This window comes from Abramis brama (genome assembly GCF_963993115.1).
Source record: "Abramis brama genome assembly, chromosome: 16".
NCBI classification, from domain to species: Eukaryota; Metazoa; Chordata; class Actinopteri; order Cypriniformes; family Leuciscidae; genus Abramis; species Abramis brama.
In genome coordinates this window covers 33880376-33897757 of record NC_139978.1, presented here as the reverse complement: position 1 = coordinate 33897757, position 17382 = coordinate 33880376, and the positions used below count along the sequence as shown (strand labels likewise).

General features: G+C 36.6%; 1 protein-coding gene and 1 long non-coding RNA gene across 2 annotated transcripts in view; both read right to left on the bottom strand.

Annotated features, from left to right (window-relative positions):
- Nucleotides 1–6288: 6288 nt before the first annotated feature.
- LOC311066437 lies at nt 6289–7878 on the bottom strand. Its single transcript, XR_014603076.1, has 2 exons — nt 7468–7878; nt 6289–6693 (listed from the first exon to the last, which is right to left on the bottom strand). It is a non-coding gene; the product is annotated as an uncharacterized lncRNA (long non-coding RNA).
- Nucleotides 7879–11003: 3125 nt separating this feature from the next.
- dpysl2a (dihydropyrimidinase like 2a) overlaps nt 11004–17382 on the bottom strand; it is a 29021-nt gene continuing 22642 nt past the window's right edge. Inside the window, exons 10-14 of the mRNA XM_084138451.1 lie at nt 17101–17242; nt 16118–16288; nt 13995–14174; nt 13712–13877; nt 11004–12928 (exon numbers count right to left, since the gene is read on the bottom strand). Of these exons, the coding sequence (XP_083994577.1) occupies nt 12837–12928; nt 13712–13877; nt 13995–14174; nt 16118–16288; nt 17101–17242 (751 nt within the window). The 3' untranslated portion in view covers nt 11004–12836. The remainder of the gene's footprint in view (nt 12929–13711; nt 13878–13994; nt 14175–16117; nt 16289–17100; nt 17243–17382) is intronic.

Below are 17382 nucleotides of genomic sequence, written 5' to 3'. Positions count from 1 at the left end.
ATGATCTATAAATCGTGTTCAGGGGGCGGGGTTTATGTAAATTATATTGTTGGTGATGTCACTAACCCTGGAGGAATGTCCTTAAAAAGCAATTTCTTTAAAAGCAAATATCTCCCTTTGCTTTGAACTTTGAGCATTAACTTTGCAGATGTTGTTTATGCTCAAACAGCAACATTACACACTAACTAAAGTTAGAAAAGTAAGAGTTTTCTTAGTGAGAAGAACAGTCTGAATAACCTTTTTTCATTACAAAGAACCTTCCAGGTTCCATAGACGTTAAAGAGGCTATATGTAAAAGTTTTCATGTATTAATCTTTTTATATTGCCAATGTGCGAACAGCTTGTAACAAACTTAAAAAACGAGACATTCACCAACTTCATAGGGTGTCTATGAAAGCCTGTAGCACAACCTAGGAAGAACTCAGAACGTTTTTGCCGGGAAAATCAAAATATTGTGACAGTTAGGAGCGCTCCCGCGAGAATCAATTCTGTTCAATGACGCATGAAATTAATGTTGTTCAGGAGGATTATGACAAAAGAGCTGTTCTGTACTGTCATGTGGTGTCGTGCAAAGAAAAAATATTCATTCAAACTGTAGTTTCACACAGCCAGATCTATATAGGCTATTCTATTTATAATCAATCTATCATAACAGTGTAATTTTAATTACCTCATCTCTCGACATGATGCCGGTGCAGAGCTGGTGCAAACATCCACATCGCTACGATCAGATGTTTTCTTCACTGCTGTCATTTTTATCCTGTCATTATGTTGTTATTGAGAGTAGCCTAAAGCCTGCAGCACATTTACATATTCATCTAAACGTCGCGCCGTCTTTATGTTCGTTAAAGTATATCGCCGCAAAGGTAGGCTATTTCCAACTTCTTTTTACTCTAAGCGAAAAAAAACCCTAAAAACTACAAAGTACTTCACCGTGATTGATTATATGTGGACACTGAATCACGTTTCAGTCTCTTGTACGTTACGTGTGGACGAGTGCGAAACTGCGAGCACGAGATTGCTGACTACAGTTCACTTGCCAACGGTGTCGCTAATAACAAGTGCATGGGTCATACGACTTATGCACTAGTCTTATGAAATCTTTGTGTGATTTTATTTGTTTTATTTTTTTATTTTTTTAAATCACCACATGCACTAGTTCACGAAAAATCAACTTTGTATATGTGGACATGCAAAAGAAATTGAATTCTAATCTACGTGTTTTGGATTAAATAAATAAACGTTTTATAAAAATTATCCATGGCTTTATTATGGTAAAAGTGTAGTAGCCTAACCATGTTTTTTTTTTTTTTTGGAAGATTGATTACCCACAGTTTTAATAGGCCTACCATGGTTAAACTATTGTTAATTTGTGGTTACCATTAAACTCTGCCTTATGTTTTTGATTTGTTTTATTTGTAGTAAAACCATGGTTAACTTTAGTAAGGGTAATAAAAATGTAGCTTAAGAAGGGGACCAATAAAACAGCCCAATATAAATCTGTCTGTATATCTGAAGGGAAAGCAGGGAATTTTTTTCTTATCTTTTTCTTCATGCAAGTCTGTCTTGAATTTGTCATTGGTCTGACACACCAAGGTTGCACATTTCCTGGGTCTGGGTAACGCGGCGTTCTCACGGGACTGAGATACGCTTCATTCAGGCCTTCGTGAGAGCCGCTCCAAACATAGAGCACATGAGAAAGCCATCGCCCACAGAAACATGGCAACATGACAATCTCTGCTTAAAATTCCAACCCTCGCTCGAGGGATTGTGTGTTTAGACCCCAGGGCACCATTTACCTCCATGATGATGATCATGGGCTCTGCGAATGGTGTGATTTATGTGTACAAATGTATGTTTGTATATATCAATCTCAACATGCACATTACTGAAGTCAAAGATTTATCCTTGCAAATGACTGTTCGGCCACACATGTGTTGGATACCGTACACCAGATTTCTTCTGGAAAATGCAAATCTAAATCAGCGTCACTCTCTCTTCTCAGATGTGGTCTATAAAAATGTTGAACAATTATCATCATTATTTATCATTATAATGCATCTGCCTCACAACTAGCCTATATAAAACCCACTTACTAATGGTTGTTATGGTGCATTATTATTTAAAATAGATTAAAAAAGGTTTTGGATTTACTTTGAAACAATTTTCTCTTTCACAGTGCAAATAATTCCGAAATGTAGAACACTTTGAGTGAAAGTATTTTTTTTTTTTTTTTTTTAAGAACTACAATAAAAATGTACTACAAAAATCTTTGATTTATTTATATATTTCAGAAAAATCACAGATAATTACAAAGAAACAGCTAGTAGACTAACACACTGAATTAAACGTAAAGGTTTGAAGTAGAGAGACTTTTATTTTGCAAAATATACTCCAATATAAAAATCTCTTTTATTTACAAATTTGATAAATCATTTACAGTGTAGACTAATTAACAATCGAACATGGTTCACATACAGAATTTAATGAATTGCAATTCAGTATAAAATGGACAACATGAATGTTAGAAAAATGGCTCAAGGACAAAACGATCCTCATTAAAGGTAAAAAAAAGCTCTTAAACATCAGTTCTGGGGGCAAACGCGGCCCCTCGTTTTGAAGAAAAGTTCCTGGCTTACACCCACCTCCACTGCTAATAAATGAATATTGTATGCAGAAGATCAGACAATAGCCCATCATGTAATGATCTATAGCGGCTCTTGCTGCAGGACAGCGGAGGAGAATTTAAAGACCTGTCAGGGTCATTAGTGTTGTAGTCCTGGAGCTGCGGGGGAAGACAGCGCCTGCTCAACATCACCCGACAGGAACTTTAAATGGGAGCTCATGTACATTTGCATCACATTTCTGATGCCCTCTTATGTGGGAGGCTGAAATCCCCTCGTGCCCCTTCACTCTCCCTTTGCAAAGTGCCTTCAATTGAGCACACACGAGCAAAATGTACCAAAAGTACTCATTACCACATTTTTAAAGACAACTTTGTCTAACAAGTGGTCATTAGGCTACTATGATAAAATCATAGCTTTTTGAACAATGGTAATATGTTCTTTGGACATGTGCTGTGACAACACAATGGTTTTTAGAAAATTATAGTACCATATTCTTTGAAGTAGCATGTGAATATCATGATTTATGAATATGGTATTCATATGATACTGTACTGCCAAAATTTGCAGCCTGTAATTGTTTCCTTCAAAGAGCTATTTCTACCTGATTTAACCCATACAAATTCGTTTTGTAGGTGTAAATGTATTTAGGTTGAATTGATTTGACTATTTTTTAAGTGTTGATTATCCACTCATAATTGGTTGTGTATTTTTATAATGATCCACACGCCAGATGTGAAGGAAGTGTACGGCTCTTTTTCTGACATACAACACCTCCTACTGTTCTAATGCGAGTATAACACACAGAGTTTCAACACTTTGGCTGTTCAGCATACCACATTTTTGTAGTATATACAGTGCTATGCATAAGTTTAGACACCCATGCTAAAGTTGACTAAAAAGAGGAATAAAAAATCATCTTTTGGAAATTGAACTTAATGCCTTAATTAAAAAAATTTGGAAAAATCCAACCTTTAAGGACACCAATTTTCTTTGTGAATGAATAATGTATCGTAAATAAATAAATGTTCTTCCTTAAAATACAGGGTGCATAAGTGAGTACACCCCTATGTTAAATTCCCATAGAGGCAGGCAGATTTTTATTTTTAAAGGCCAGTTACTTCATGGATCCAGGATACTATGCATCCTGATAAAGTTCCCTTGGCCTTTGGCATGGAGTACTTTCCATAAGATCATCTCTCAATGCAAATCAAACCAGCTATTAGGCTAACTGAAATAAAACCATGCCAGTCTCTAGGTATGGTGAAGGCTATGTGATGATGTGGGGCTATTTTAATTCCAAAGGCCAAGGGAACTTTATCAGGATGCATAGTATCCTGGATCCATGAAGTAACTGGCCTTTAAAAATAAAAATCTGCCTGCCTCTATGGGAATTTAACATAGGGGTGTCCAGACTTATGCACCCTGTATTTTAAGGAAGAACATTTATTTATTTATGATACATTATTCATTCACAAAGAAAATTGGTGTCCTTAAAGGTTGGATTTTTCCTAATTTTTTTAATTAAGGCATTAAGTTCAATTTCCAAATTTTTTATTCCTCTTTTTAGTCAACTTTAGCATGGGTGTCTAAACTTATGCATAGCACTGTATATGCTCTGAATATCCAGACTATAAAAGACATTGCAATGTTGACTTGACAGCATTGTGCCGTAGATCAGTGTTTCTCAACCCGTTACTGGAGGCTTACCAACACTACAGATTTTCCAACTCTTCCCAACCAAACACACCTGATTCAACTCATCAGATCGTTAGTAAAGAGTCCAAGACCAGAAATAGACACATTCAAAATGTGCACTGTTGGTGAACCTCTAGGAACAGGGTTGAGAAAGACTGTGAAAGTGGAGAAAAAGGTGAAACAACACCAACTAAAGAGGCCTAATAATAAATTAAGTAAAATATAAAAATAAAATGACAGGAGAGTTGGTTATAGAGGAAAACGAAGGCTGCTGACTTATTGCCTCGCTGCCTTATCAGGTAATGACTTTGCAGGCAGCGTTTGCCCACACAGAGGTTCCTCACGAAAATGATTTCGGACAGACATCTGAGGCAGTGTAATGGTTTAATGATCTACAGCAAAATAGAGCGAGCTGGTGAATATTTAATGACTACAATTAATTTCTCGCAAATTACATCATAAGTGGAAAACGTTGATCAAAAATGTACATTTACACACAAACCGGCCACCAGCTGCAACTTTCAGACGCCATCTTTATTTTTCTAGCTGAACTCTAACAGAATGGAAAGCACAGGATTGTGGGATATCAAAGGCAGTGATCTCAGGAGACTGGAAGTGAAACTAACACTGCATTCGGATGTTCCCTGATGCCTTCCGACCTCGGAAGGCACTATTTATCAGTTTTCGGAGGCAGCCATTATATTATCATACCTTCTGATTGGAGTGGGAGGAGATTAGAACAATCATCCAATCAGAGAGTGATCAGGTGGCCAATAATGTCGATACTATGGCTGCGTTCGAAACCGCATACTCAATGAGTAGGTACTTAATTTCAATAAGTACTTACTTAACGAGCGCTAAAAGAGTAGGTACTTTATAGCCAGATCTCGTTGAGTATGAATGAGAACCGGACATCTGCCATGTTGACGTTATCATGTGACCTACGACGCGTTATCACAAGCGCAACAACTTAAAAGATTTGAACGACACGTTTAATTAATCTGTCTGTAAATATCATAATATTGATTAAACTTGCTCCTTTTGTGGACTTTTTGAAGAAACTGCTGCCCATTTATTTTGTGAGTACATTTAGGGTTGATTTAAGTTCTTATACCCTACAAATGTGACCCACCGTTTTATCCTTAACGATATTTATTTTTATTACGAAATCCCAAAATTGTCATCTCTTAAATGTTGTTAATTTCTTTATTTTATATCCATAAGCAAAAGTGGCTTACTGCTTTATGTTTTCCTCTTTTTCTTGTTAAATTTAACTCTCGTTTCATCCCTCAGGCCTATAAATAACAGAAAATGCATTTTTTAAATGTATTATATAATTAATTATTTAAGAAAATATATATTTAGATATTCAACCTTATAGGTTTTTTCCTGTGTATAAAATCTCATGTTTGCAAACCCATGAATGATATATATATATATATATACATATATATAGGCCTATAGATAGATAGATATATATACACATATACCTCATAACATCAGTAACTCGACAGCCCTACCTAGAACGGTTTTCCTCAGCGTTTGTAATGTCTGCACAAAGGGCTGCTGTGCGAAGATTGGAGAAAACTGTTGATTTTATACTCGAAAAATTTAAGTATCATTATTAAAAATTAATATTACCCCAGAACGAATTGCATTGCTATCCCACCCTAAAACATACAATAATAACAACGATAAATGCTGACCAATTAATTATATTACTTTTTACTGAAAATGATATAATTCAATAAAACAAACAAAATGTAATGTATGTCATTTGAAATAGCTATGCATGAATACACTCTAGATGTGTATATAGCGAACATACCTACATTTTCATTCAAACAATAAATAAAGCATGAATTAATTGTATTTTATTTACTGACAACAATGAGAAATATTAATAAATTAGTTAAAGAATGAATCAAAGTCACCATCACACAATAAACAAATGCATATACAAGTCAACACATGAAACAAAGCTTTATTCAAACTACAATCATGTATGTAGACTACAGGCGCTGAACCCCACATCCTTCTCCCGTCTCAACACAGTGGTTCCCATTCTGCGGCTTTATTCTGATGAATCAGCTGACCGCCCGAGGTGAGCCGTTCCCTCGTGCCGGAGGTTGTTGCGTGATGTGTTGTGCTTCACAATCTGAGGCAATAAGGGCAGGTGGAGTGATGGAGGGTCTCATGAGGGCAGGTGGAGGGTCTCATGAGGGCAGGTGGAGGGTCTCGTAAGGGCAGGTGGAGGGTCTCATGAGGGCAGGTGGAGTGATGGAGGGTCTCATCCATGGCACCATCTCCAGGATTCAGCTCTGGGCTCCTCATCCTCAGTACTCACACCAGTCTGCTGACATTTCAGATGCTGCAAAAATGCACAAACATAACACAAAAGCAGTCATTATTTTTAGAAGACAAAAATGCTTTTTTTCCACAAATGCCGCCATCATCTTTCCTTGCAGGTCCTGCTCCACCACAACAGCTGTGCAGCAAATGCACAGAAATCAAGAATCAGAAAAGTGCTGTAGTAGCTCAGTTTGAAATTACAATAATTTAAATAAACTACAACTTAATATTTAAATAGTTGTGGTTATTCATTTCTGTAATGTCACAAAGCCTTTGATGGCAGCATTCAGCTTCATGAGACTCACATACCTCTGTGATTTATGAGCTCAACACTACATTTACATGTTGAGGTTGTTTTAACCTTTTATCCTACATAAATGTTCCTTAATTTATCAACAGTACTAATGGACAAATAAAATAGATAACTTATGTTTAGTTACTTTATAGATTGGTTCTACATAATAGCACACATCACTCAGATGCCTATTTCATGTCTATTAGACGTAGTAATCTGCAATTCTTATAGAAGAGTTTCTTGCCAGATATTAAATAGACATTTAGTAATTGTATTTAAGATGTATACGGTTTAAAATGTATGCAAATCCACTTTGGAGACGTATGTGTCCTTACTGGAGCTTCTCTGTTAGCTATATGTAAGCTGCTCATCCTATCCCATAATAAAATGTGATTTACAGCAAAATCACAAATATATAGCGTCTTTACACCTTCAACAATTCAACAGTTTACTGTACAGTAGTTCAACACATGCGATCATTTGATTTGTAAAACTCACATTTGAAAACAGTCTCGTCCGTCATCCTTTCCGTCACGTTCGAGTATGACCTATCCTTCTTCTTCTTTTTTATGACGTATCCTCTCGCGTGGCCTCCTGGGATAGAAGAGTATCCATCGGTTGAGCACTCAAAAATCTGTCCAGAATCAGTAAGCCATCCGGGAACTTCTCGCCTACTCTTTTATGAATATCGATGTTTCGAACGTACTGCTTCCTTCACGTACTGTTTTCGCCTACTATATAGTAGGAAAGTAGGCATATTCGAACGCACTTAAGTCCGAATCTCGCGATAATTAGTACGTCGCCCAGGTAATTCTCGCCTACTCTTTTGGATTCGTACATACTTTTTCGCTCGCCTACTCTTTTTCCCATACTAAATAGTAGGGAAGTATGCGGTTTCGAACGCAGCCTTATACTTGAAGGCTGCATTCAAAATCGCATACTTCCCTACTATATAGACCTTATGCGCCAGAGAAACGAGGGCGCCGCCATCTTTAGAATATTGTCTTTGAACTTCCGTTTTTGCGGTCGCTCTGTATATTCCTATGGCATTGCTGTCCAGGAGTAATTAGCTTTTGAAGTGGATTTACTTAATGTAAAGTTAACGAAAGTTATCATGAGGATTGTAATGTTTAAAGCAGATGACTTAACAAATGTCAGTCGACCTGAAAGATTTTAAAACGAGCCGTTCATTAATAAACACGCAAGATCGCTGTGAAAATACAGACCGGAAGACAAAAGACAACGAGCACAGCGCTGAAAAGGGGCGGGGCTAAGGTCTATAGTAGGCGAAAAACAGTATGTGACAAAAGAAGTATGTCCGAATTTACAGTACTACTCATAAGAGTAGTCAAACAGTGCTCGGATGACCTACTACTTTTGGCTAGATTCTGAAGTGCGCATACAATGATTTGTGAATGGCACTGAAGTGACGCAACTGACGCCGTTAAGTCACATGGTGTATCTAGTACACATTCATACTACGAACACTTTTTAACGGTCATTAAGTAATTATTTGTTCAAAATAAGTAGGGTGAATTGCCCTAATGTGGGAAATTTTTTTGCACTTCAGACTTCTGTGACATATTGCGATTAAACATTAAATCCACACCCAATACCATTTAAAAAAAAGTCGTCTGAGAAAATCTGCAGCTTCCTAATGTGGGACAGTTGTGTCCCCAATGTGGGATACTGAAAAATCTATGATAAAAGACCAAAAATCACATAGATACATGTAGAATAGTAAAATCTTATTTTATTTTAGATTCACTGGAGAGTAGATTTAGGGACATTCCATGCCCTGGCCAACAGTCTCAGCTGAGGGACCTCAACATCTGCCTATACTCCTCTATGGCTCTTTTCATCCTGTCCTGCCTCCACTGATCAAGTTTCTTTCTCTTATCCTTTCCCTGTTTCTGCCTCTCTCTCTGCGTATGACAATCTGTCCCTGTCTTTCTCACCTTTGCCATTGTGATCTGAAATACATTTCATTGAATTAATCAGATGCATAAAATAAAGTGGAATGGCTTTATTGGTTTTCTACTGCGTTTTAAAATTCAGAGCTATTTTTCATTTTAAGTCAACTACCTACCTTTTACACACACACACACACACACACACACACACACACACACACACACACACACACACACAAAAAGAGCCTTCAAACCGCCCTCCAAGAATAAAAAATTCACATGACTGTAAAAATCTGCATTAACAGTATTGTGATATTGCATTACAAGACTAAAACCATGTAAATAACCATGTTTGTCCCACAAACCATGCCCCACCACACATTTTTGACTCATTTAAGTACTGTCCCACATTAGGCTGAACATGCTGTCCCGGATTTGGAAACCACATTTCCTAATGTCAAGTCAAGTCAAGTCAAGTATATTTGTATAGCGCTTTTCACAATACAGATTGTATCAAAGCAGCTTCACAGTATTAAATTAAAATAATACAACAAGGTTTGTTTCTAGTGGAATTTATTGATTGATAAAATTAAATAAAATATCCCAAAAATGTGGGACACACTAAACTAAAATATATAGTTTATACACACAAAGTTAGACTATTTTTTGATGGACAAACATTTCATAAGCATATTAGGCAAAAAAGTAGCAGGATTGCTTTGTTTAAAATGTATTTAACTCCTTAATATCAAATTTGTTAAAACTCTATGTCACTGGCCTTCGGATGGTCTTCACACAAGGTGCCTCCTGTTTGATGATTGCTCCACCCTCAAATATGATTGGACATTTGATAGGTCATGTGATTTTGATCACATGACACAACAGCTTAGTTTCACTGTCATTCATGTATTTATGGGGGACCTACAAACACTAGACCTTAGGTGTCCCACATTAGGGCAATTCACCCTACCTACTCAAGAGAGAATGCGGTTTCAAATGCAACTGATATCTATCTATCTATCTATCTATCTATCTATCTATCTATCTATCTATCTATCTATCTATCTATCTATCTATCTATCTATCTATCTATCTATCTATCTATCTATCAGCATAATTGTAACATATGGAGTGAAAATAGTATCAAAATCTCTCACAAATGCACACGAGAGATCACAACATGACTTTTCTTAAAAACTTTTCATCTTCGGAACATAAATTAAGATATTTTTGATGAAATCTGAGTGCTGGATCACTTCTCCATAGGCTGCTAGGTGACCGAAACTTGCTGGCCCAGAAAAGTTATTAAAGAGATCGTTAATATAGTCCAAGTGACTACAGTGGCTCAATCTTAAGTATATCAAGGGATGAGAATACTTTTTGTGCGCAAAAACAAACAAAAATAACGACTTTATTCCATTATGCATTTCCTTCTTTCTGGACCTCTTAGTGTTTTTGCGCTGCGCGTCTGTGTTGCACGTCAACACGCATCACACACATGACCAGCGTCGGCCAATAGTGAGCCTACGTGGTGACGTGTAACACAGACGCGCTGCGCAAAAACACTACGTGAACCAACTAGAGGCCCAGAGAGAAGGAAATGAATAGTGGAATAAAGTCGTTATTTTTGTTTGTTTTTGCGCACAAAAAGTATTTTCGTCGCTTGATATACTTAAGATTGAGCCACTGTAGTCACTTGGACTATATTAACGATCTCTTTAATAACTTTTCTGGGCCAGCAAGTTTTGGTCACCTAGCAGCCTATGGAGAAGTGATCCAGCACTCAGATTTCATCAAAAATATCTTAATTTGTGTTCCGAAGATGAACGAAGGTCTTACGCGGTTGGAACAACATGATGGTGAGTAATTACTGACAGAATTTTCATTTTCGGGTGAACTAACCCTTTAATTAAAACAGCAAACACAGGATAATTTATAAAAATCAGTATGCTTTTTGTCACTGCTGCTTTTTGTATGCAGGAATTTATATAAGCACTCTACTAACTTCACACTTTTTCAGTATTTACAGTATTCAGTATCTGATACCATAAATGAGGAAGGTGAAGTACAAATATTACATGTATGTAAATAATGTGTTAGACAATGGACAAGCTGTACAGGTTTTGTTCAACAACTGCATTTTATTGTAACAATCAAAGACATGAAGAATGGAGAATTCTGTACATATCTTCCATGAGAAATGTTCAGCTTGTCATAACACTCACAGACATTAATCAAGAACTGTATCACTTGGTGAATAGGCAGGCAAGACGATTTATAAAAACAAAGCAGAACTGCAACGTAAGAAAATCATTGTGACCAAACGTTTAATTCAGACTAACACTGATCAACCTTACGCATGCCGGACGATCCGTTTGAGAGACAGAGTCACTGCAACCTTCAAAATGTCCTCACGGTAAAGGGGTTGTGGCTGTGAAGTCACGGGAAACGGGTATGAATAAAATCCCCGGTGAGAAGAGGCTAACGGGGGCAATGCTCCAACACGGCACGGCTGTCGTATCTAATCAGCATCCATGCCGAGCGATCGGGACCATTGCTATGGTGACCGCCTTCATCCTAAACTCAAATGAAAGGGTGAAAAACAGCAGCTCTCTCTCGATATACTGTTCGCCCAGGGGGTTTTCTATTATTTTCCACTTGTATTGTTGTAGGGCCTATTCTTTCTGGTGAGACCCCCTTTGTGTAAACAGTGGGACAAAGTAGGAACGGACAGTTTGACATTTACAGCGAAAAATGAGTGAATTCAAATCACACCAAGACCCCACATGACTGTGCACCACGGCCAAGAACACCACTGTTAGGCTTTTCTCTTTTTTTTTAAAAGTTTTTTTGTTGTTGTTGCTCTAAAACGTCTCAAGAACTGCAGTTACATAACGAGAAAATAAAAAAGTGCAAAGAACGTGAGGAAGACAAACGTCAGGGATTTCAGGGAGCGGTGTAACGCTGACCTGAAACCGAAATCATGACATACATACAAAAAGAATCAAACTATTAAGTTAATTTTAAAACAACATTTCTAAAAACGTTTAACAAATCAGGCTTTTGTGGAAAAGTTGACACTTTTGCAAAAATGTAAAATACAAATGTGGTTTGCATCCTAAACAATAAATAACTCATCGACTCTTCCTACAAGGAAAAACAACAAATCATCAAAATGGCAACAGCACGTTTAATACTAAACGATACAGAGTTTTGTGCCGTTCTTTTCCAGAATGCAAACGAATAAAAACATTTAAGTATGGAGGCAAATGACGGATACAGTACTAGTTCCTGTTCTTTGAACGAAGCTTACTTGGTTAGCCGGAAAAGTTTCAGAAACACTTGGCAAAAAAACACAATTTTTCTTTCTTCGAAGCATGTTTACGTCATTTATCAAGGCGGAAATAAATTATTTATTTTGCAATTTAATCTAATTGCATGTAAAAATAAAATAAAAAAATCCTAATTTAGTCACTGATCAAAGAAGAAAATTACGAAACAAATGCTATTATTTCCAGTTCATTCGTCACATGTGAAATGGAAGGTTGCAATGCATTATGGGATACAGTACACAGTGCAATATGCTCTGTTGCATACTGCACATTTTGCAAAATGTAGTAGGTCGTTCGGCGCACACAGAAAACTCATACTATGAACAGTATACATACTGAAAAATTAGTATGCTAGTATAGTGTTTTCCGAACATTGCAACATATGCCAACTATTCCAGAACATAAGGCCAAGTCATCCTGAAACGTATTCATCAAAGTAGCACACACTCAAAGAACAGGACGCTAGAATGATGAGGTTTGGGGGTGGATGAACGGACGTGGAGGTGTGCTTGTTGGGACGCATGTCCAGATGACTGGATCAGTCCCGGAGAAAAAGCCCAAGTTTCTTTACATACCTCCCCCCCCCCACCCCTTCTTTTTTTTCTCTGTGGAGTAAATGATTTTATCCCAGGTTGGTAATGTTGGCCCTGCCACCGGGGGGCGCCACTATGCGCTGAGTGGGACGACGAGGGACGTTGTCGTCAATTTGAGCCCCTGTGAAACAGAGCAAGAAAAAACACAGGGCTTTGATGGAGCACACATAAAACAAGGAGTATGCAACAATAAAAATTGAGTGTTGAACAGTTATCAAAATTTAAATATTATTTGTATAGCGCTTTTCACAAAACATTGTTTCAAAGCAGCTTTACAGAAAATCATGATGTTAATGTATATAATGTCTTCATGCCTTACTGTTGCATTCAGCAGATTAGAGCTGGGCGGTAATATAGTTTACATTTTGTGACGGCAATCAAGCATTTAAAATATACAGTATACAGTATATATCACCCTACGTGAGTTTTCTGTATGCATGCGGATAAAGTTGGACGTACAGTACTTTTATATCCAACTTTATATATAGAGAGCTGGGAGGTAATACAGTTTACATTTTGCAAGGATATAAACAATCAGAGATTTGCTATATAGTGCTTTATGTGAGCATACTAATTACTAAGTTTGTATCTTATAAATAAAAATAAGATGCATTTTCAATCTAATTTAATGTAAAAATGTCAAATTATCTGGCAGTGTGATCAAATAAAGAGCCAAAAAGAATAATGGCTGCTAATGCTTTATTCGTCACACTGGAAATGAATGGAAGATCATGTGGAGCGCAATGCATTGTGGGATACAGTGTGATCTGGTTGTACTGTATATTGCACATGACATGAAATGCTATATATACTGCACATTACAAAAATAGTAGAATGGTAGTATGCCATTATGAAAAGTCCCTTTGTTGTAAATTAAGTGTAGAATATTTAGTTGTATTCTCACCAGACAGGCTGAATCCAGACTGGTGCAGGTTGCGAACTGGTTGAGAAGCAGTTTTGATGGGAGAAGTCTTACCAGAAGTGATAGGGGTCATGACCTTAGGTGTCACAGTGACCTCACACACGGGGCCGTCGTATAGACCTCGCGGGACCCCGCGCAGCTCAGCAAGCTGTGAAGAGAGACGCCTTAAATACTCCAAATCATGATCTCTAATCACTTGTGATGAGTTCAACTGGGAGTTTTATGTGTGTATATGCATCTCTCTTTATATATAATGTGTAGGTACCCTGCTGCGGGCCTTTATCCTCTTGTAGACGTAGTCTGGGAAGGGTTTACGGGCGATGTAGCGTCCAGAACCCTCAGTAGTGTGCAGATTCCCGTCCTCTAGGACGATCTTCCCCTGGCTGATCACCACCAGAGGAGCTCCACGCACCTCAGTCCCCTCAAAGATGTTGTATTCCACCGCCTGAGAACGACAGAACACGGGTAAAGCGCTCAGATCTTTAAACACTACGTTCTACAAATGTCTGTCTAGTCTGTGTACTTTCAACAGAATCTGTAGCACATCCCTTTAGTAATTACATATTAAAACATTATGGGGTTACACTTTATTTTAAGGCGTCATTGTTACAGTGTAATTATATATATATAAGTACTGAGAATTATTAATTAACTACATGTACTTACTATAGGGTTAGAGTAGGATTAGTTGAGGGTTAGTTGCATGTAATTATGCATAATTTACTGTTATTACTATGGTAAGTACATGTAAAATTTGTAACAAGGACACTGTAAAATAAAGGGTTACCGCTGCATTTATTCTGTCTGGCATCATGACATTTTTCTATCATATTTTCATGAATAAATCACTCTCAACATGACAGAGTTTATCAAAATTATGTTCAAATTATATATAATCTACCAACAATGGATTATGTACTGTACATTTTCTCATTTCAGATATTTTCAAGTGATTTTTTGAGCAAAACTATTTAAATGTTGTATAAAAACAATTATAAATGTAAAAACTACTTTTTCCTAAATCTGTATTATTGATTCATATTATATTGACCAATACTAAAAATATTTTCAGTCACATTCAGTCATTTCTTAAAAAAATTGGGGTTGGTAAGATTTGTATATGTTTTTGAAAGAAGTCTCTTCTGCTCACCAAAGCTGCTTTTATTTGATCAGTAAAAACAGTAATATTGTGAAATATTATTACAATTTAAAATAACTGGTTTGTAAAATAACTGTTTTCTATGTGAATATATTGTAAACTGTAATATATTCCTGTCATCAAAGTTGCATTTTCAGCATCATTACTCCAGTCTTCAGTGTCACATGATCCTTCAGAAATCATTCTAATATGATGATATGCGGATCAAGAAACATTTTTGATTATTATCAATGTTGAAAATAGTTAATACGTTTGCGGAAACAGTGAACCATTTTGTCCAGGATTTTTTGATCGGTCGAATTTATCTTAATTTGAAATCCTTTGTAACATTCATTAATGTCGCTTTTGATCAATTTAATGCATCCTTGCTGAGTAAACGTATTAATTTCTTTCCAAAAATAATCCCACCGACCGTAAACTGTTCAGAGGTCACCAGCGCTCAGTGACAGCAAGTGTGACCTCATGATAGTTCACTCTCTCCATATCTGACCGCATCAGCATCTCATTCCAGTCAAATGAAATCAGTGTAGACCGCAGGATCGGCCTCGCTGACAAACATGAGCGGACAGAGCGAGCGAGTCAGCAGAATATTAAAACAGCTCAGAGCAGAGGATCATGGGAGTCAGAGCTGGTCCAGAACTAATGGTGTCGCCCACATTACGGTTCATTTAAAGAGCCCTCAGACAGACAAACAGCCTGTGATGATGTAACTAATGTAACATTCAGACTAGGGCTGCACAATATATCGAAATTATCGAAACATATGCATATCGCAACAGCTTGCAATAATTTGGGTCATAAACAAAAAACAAAGAGAAAATCACTCACTGCTCTTGGCTGAATAACTTTTGTAGCTTTAATAAGAATCAGTATATATTTAATTCATACAGTGATAACTAAAAAGTGTTTATTTTTACATTTGATTATTAAGTTTCTGTTGTTAAATAACCCTAATGTAGGATAACCTGAACCCCTAAACCCCGTGGTTTCAGAAGTTGTAGGGATGTTTTCTTGTCAAAAAAATTATGTGAAACACGTGTGTAGGTTATATAATTTTAAATATATTTTTATTTTACACACTTTAAGCATTATCGTATCGCATATCGAATATCGCATTATTTAATGAGTTATCGCATATCGCATTTTTCTTCAGTATCGTGCAGCCCTAATTCAGACCCCGAAAGCTTCCTTCTCAGTCCACCAACATTATCCACCCAAACTCTTCTCACCAGGTGGTGACTCTTAGCAGAGATGATTTTGGTGGTGTCGGGGTCCCAGAGCACCAGATCGGCATCAGAGCCCACGGCGATACGGCCCTTCCGTGGGTACAGGTTAAAGATCTTGGCAGCGTTGGTGCTCGTCACAGACACAAACTGGTTTTCATCCATCTTACCTGTCACCTGTGAAGCAGAACATTCATCTTAAGGACAAGGTCAGAAACGTATTACGGGAATGACACAGTAATGAAAGTTACATTGATTTTTTTTTATTTTACCAAAGTATAGGTATAGTGTGTTGTGCAGTGCACGCCATGAAACAGAATATCACTTCAATAAATGCAATAAAAAGTACCTTTTATTATTATAAATTATGCTGGCATGTATTATTGTTTATAATGAGAATATTTATTTATACAAATAATAATAATTATAATAATCAAAATAATGCAACATGGCTCATCCAATCGGATGTTAGAGAATAAACTAATAATTGATAAATAACTTTTTTTTTAATAATAATAATTTATTATTTATAAAAATATTGATTATAATAATTTTTTAAATAATGTCACATGGCTTATCCAATCAGATTTTAGAGAATAAACTATTGATTGATAAGTAACATGAATACAAAAAAATGTATGTACCTTATAATTATAATAATTTATTATTTATAAAAATATTGATTATAATCATTTAAAAAATGCAACATGGCTTATCTAATCTGATTTTACAGATGAAACTATTGTAAATACCCTGCTACCTTATAATAATAACAATAATTATTATTATATTTATAATAATCAAAACAGTGCAATATGGCTCATCTAATCAGATGAAACTATTGATTATTAAATACACATTTTGGCTGCAATAAATCAAAAAAGATATGCCCATAAAAAGTAACAAATGATTTTGAACAGCAAATTCCCGTTTAATCTGGATCTGTAACAAACCATATGAACATATAAAGCAGATACAGCGTCTCTCACCACACACTTGTCCCAGATGATGGACATTCTCTCCTCAGTGCCGTTAGTTCCCTCCGGGATGAGGGTGAAATTATCCTTGCCGACGGCCCTTTGAGAGGTGTTGAAGGTGCAGTGGGCGCTGCCAGTCACCTGCAGATCACCACTGCACAGAGAACAGCCGGTTAAAACAACGACAAACATGGCAATATAATGTTTTTTTGACAATATATTACCAAGGTATTCTTTGAGGAACCTTTGAATACCATGCAAATACTATGGTATTTAAATATGTTCTGTTGTGTG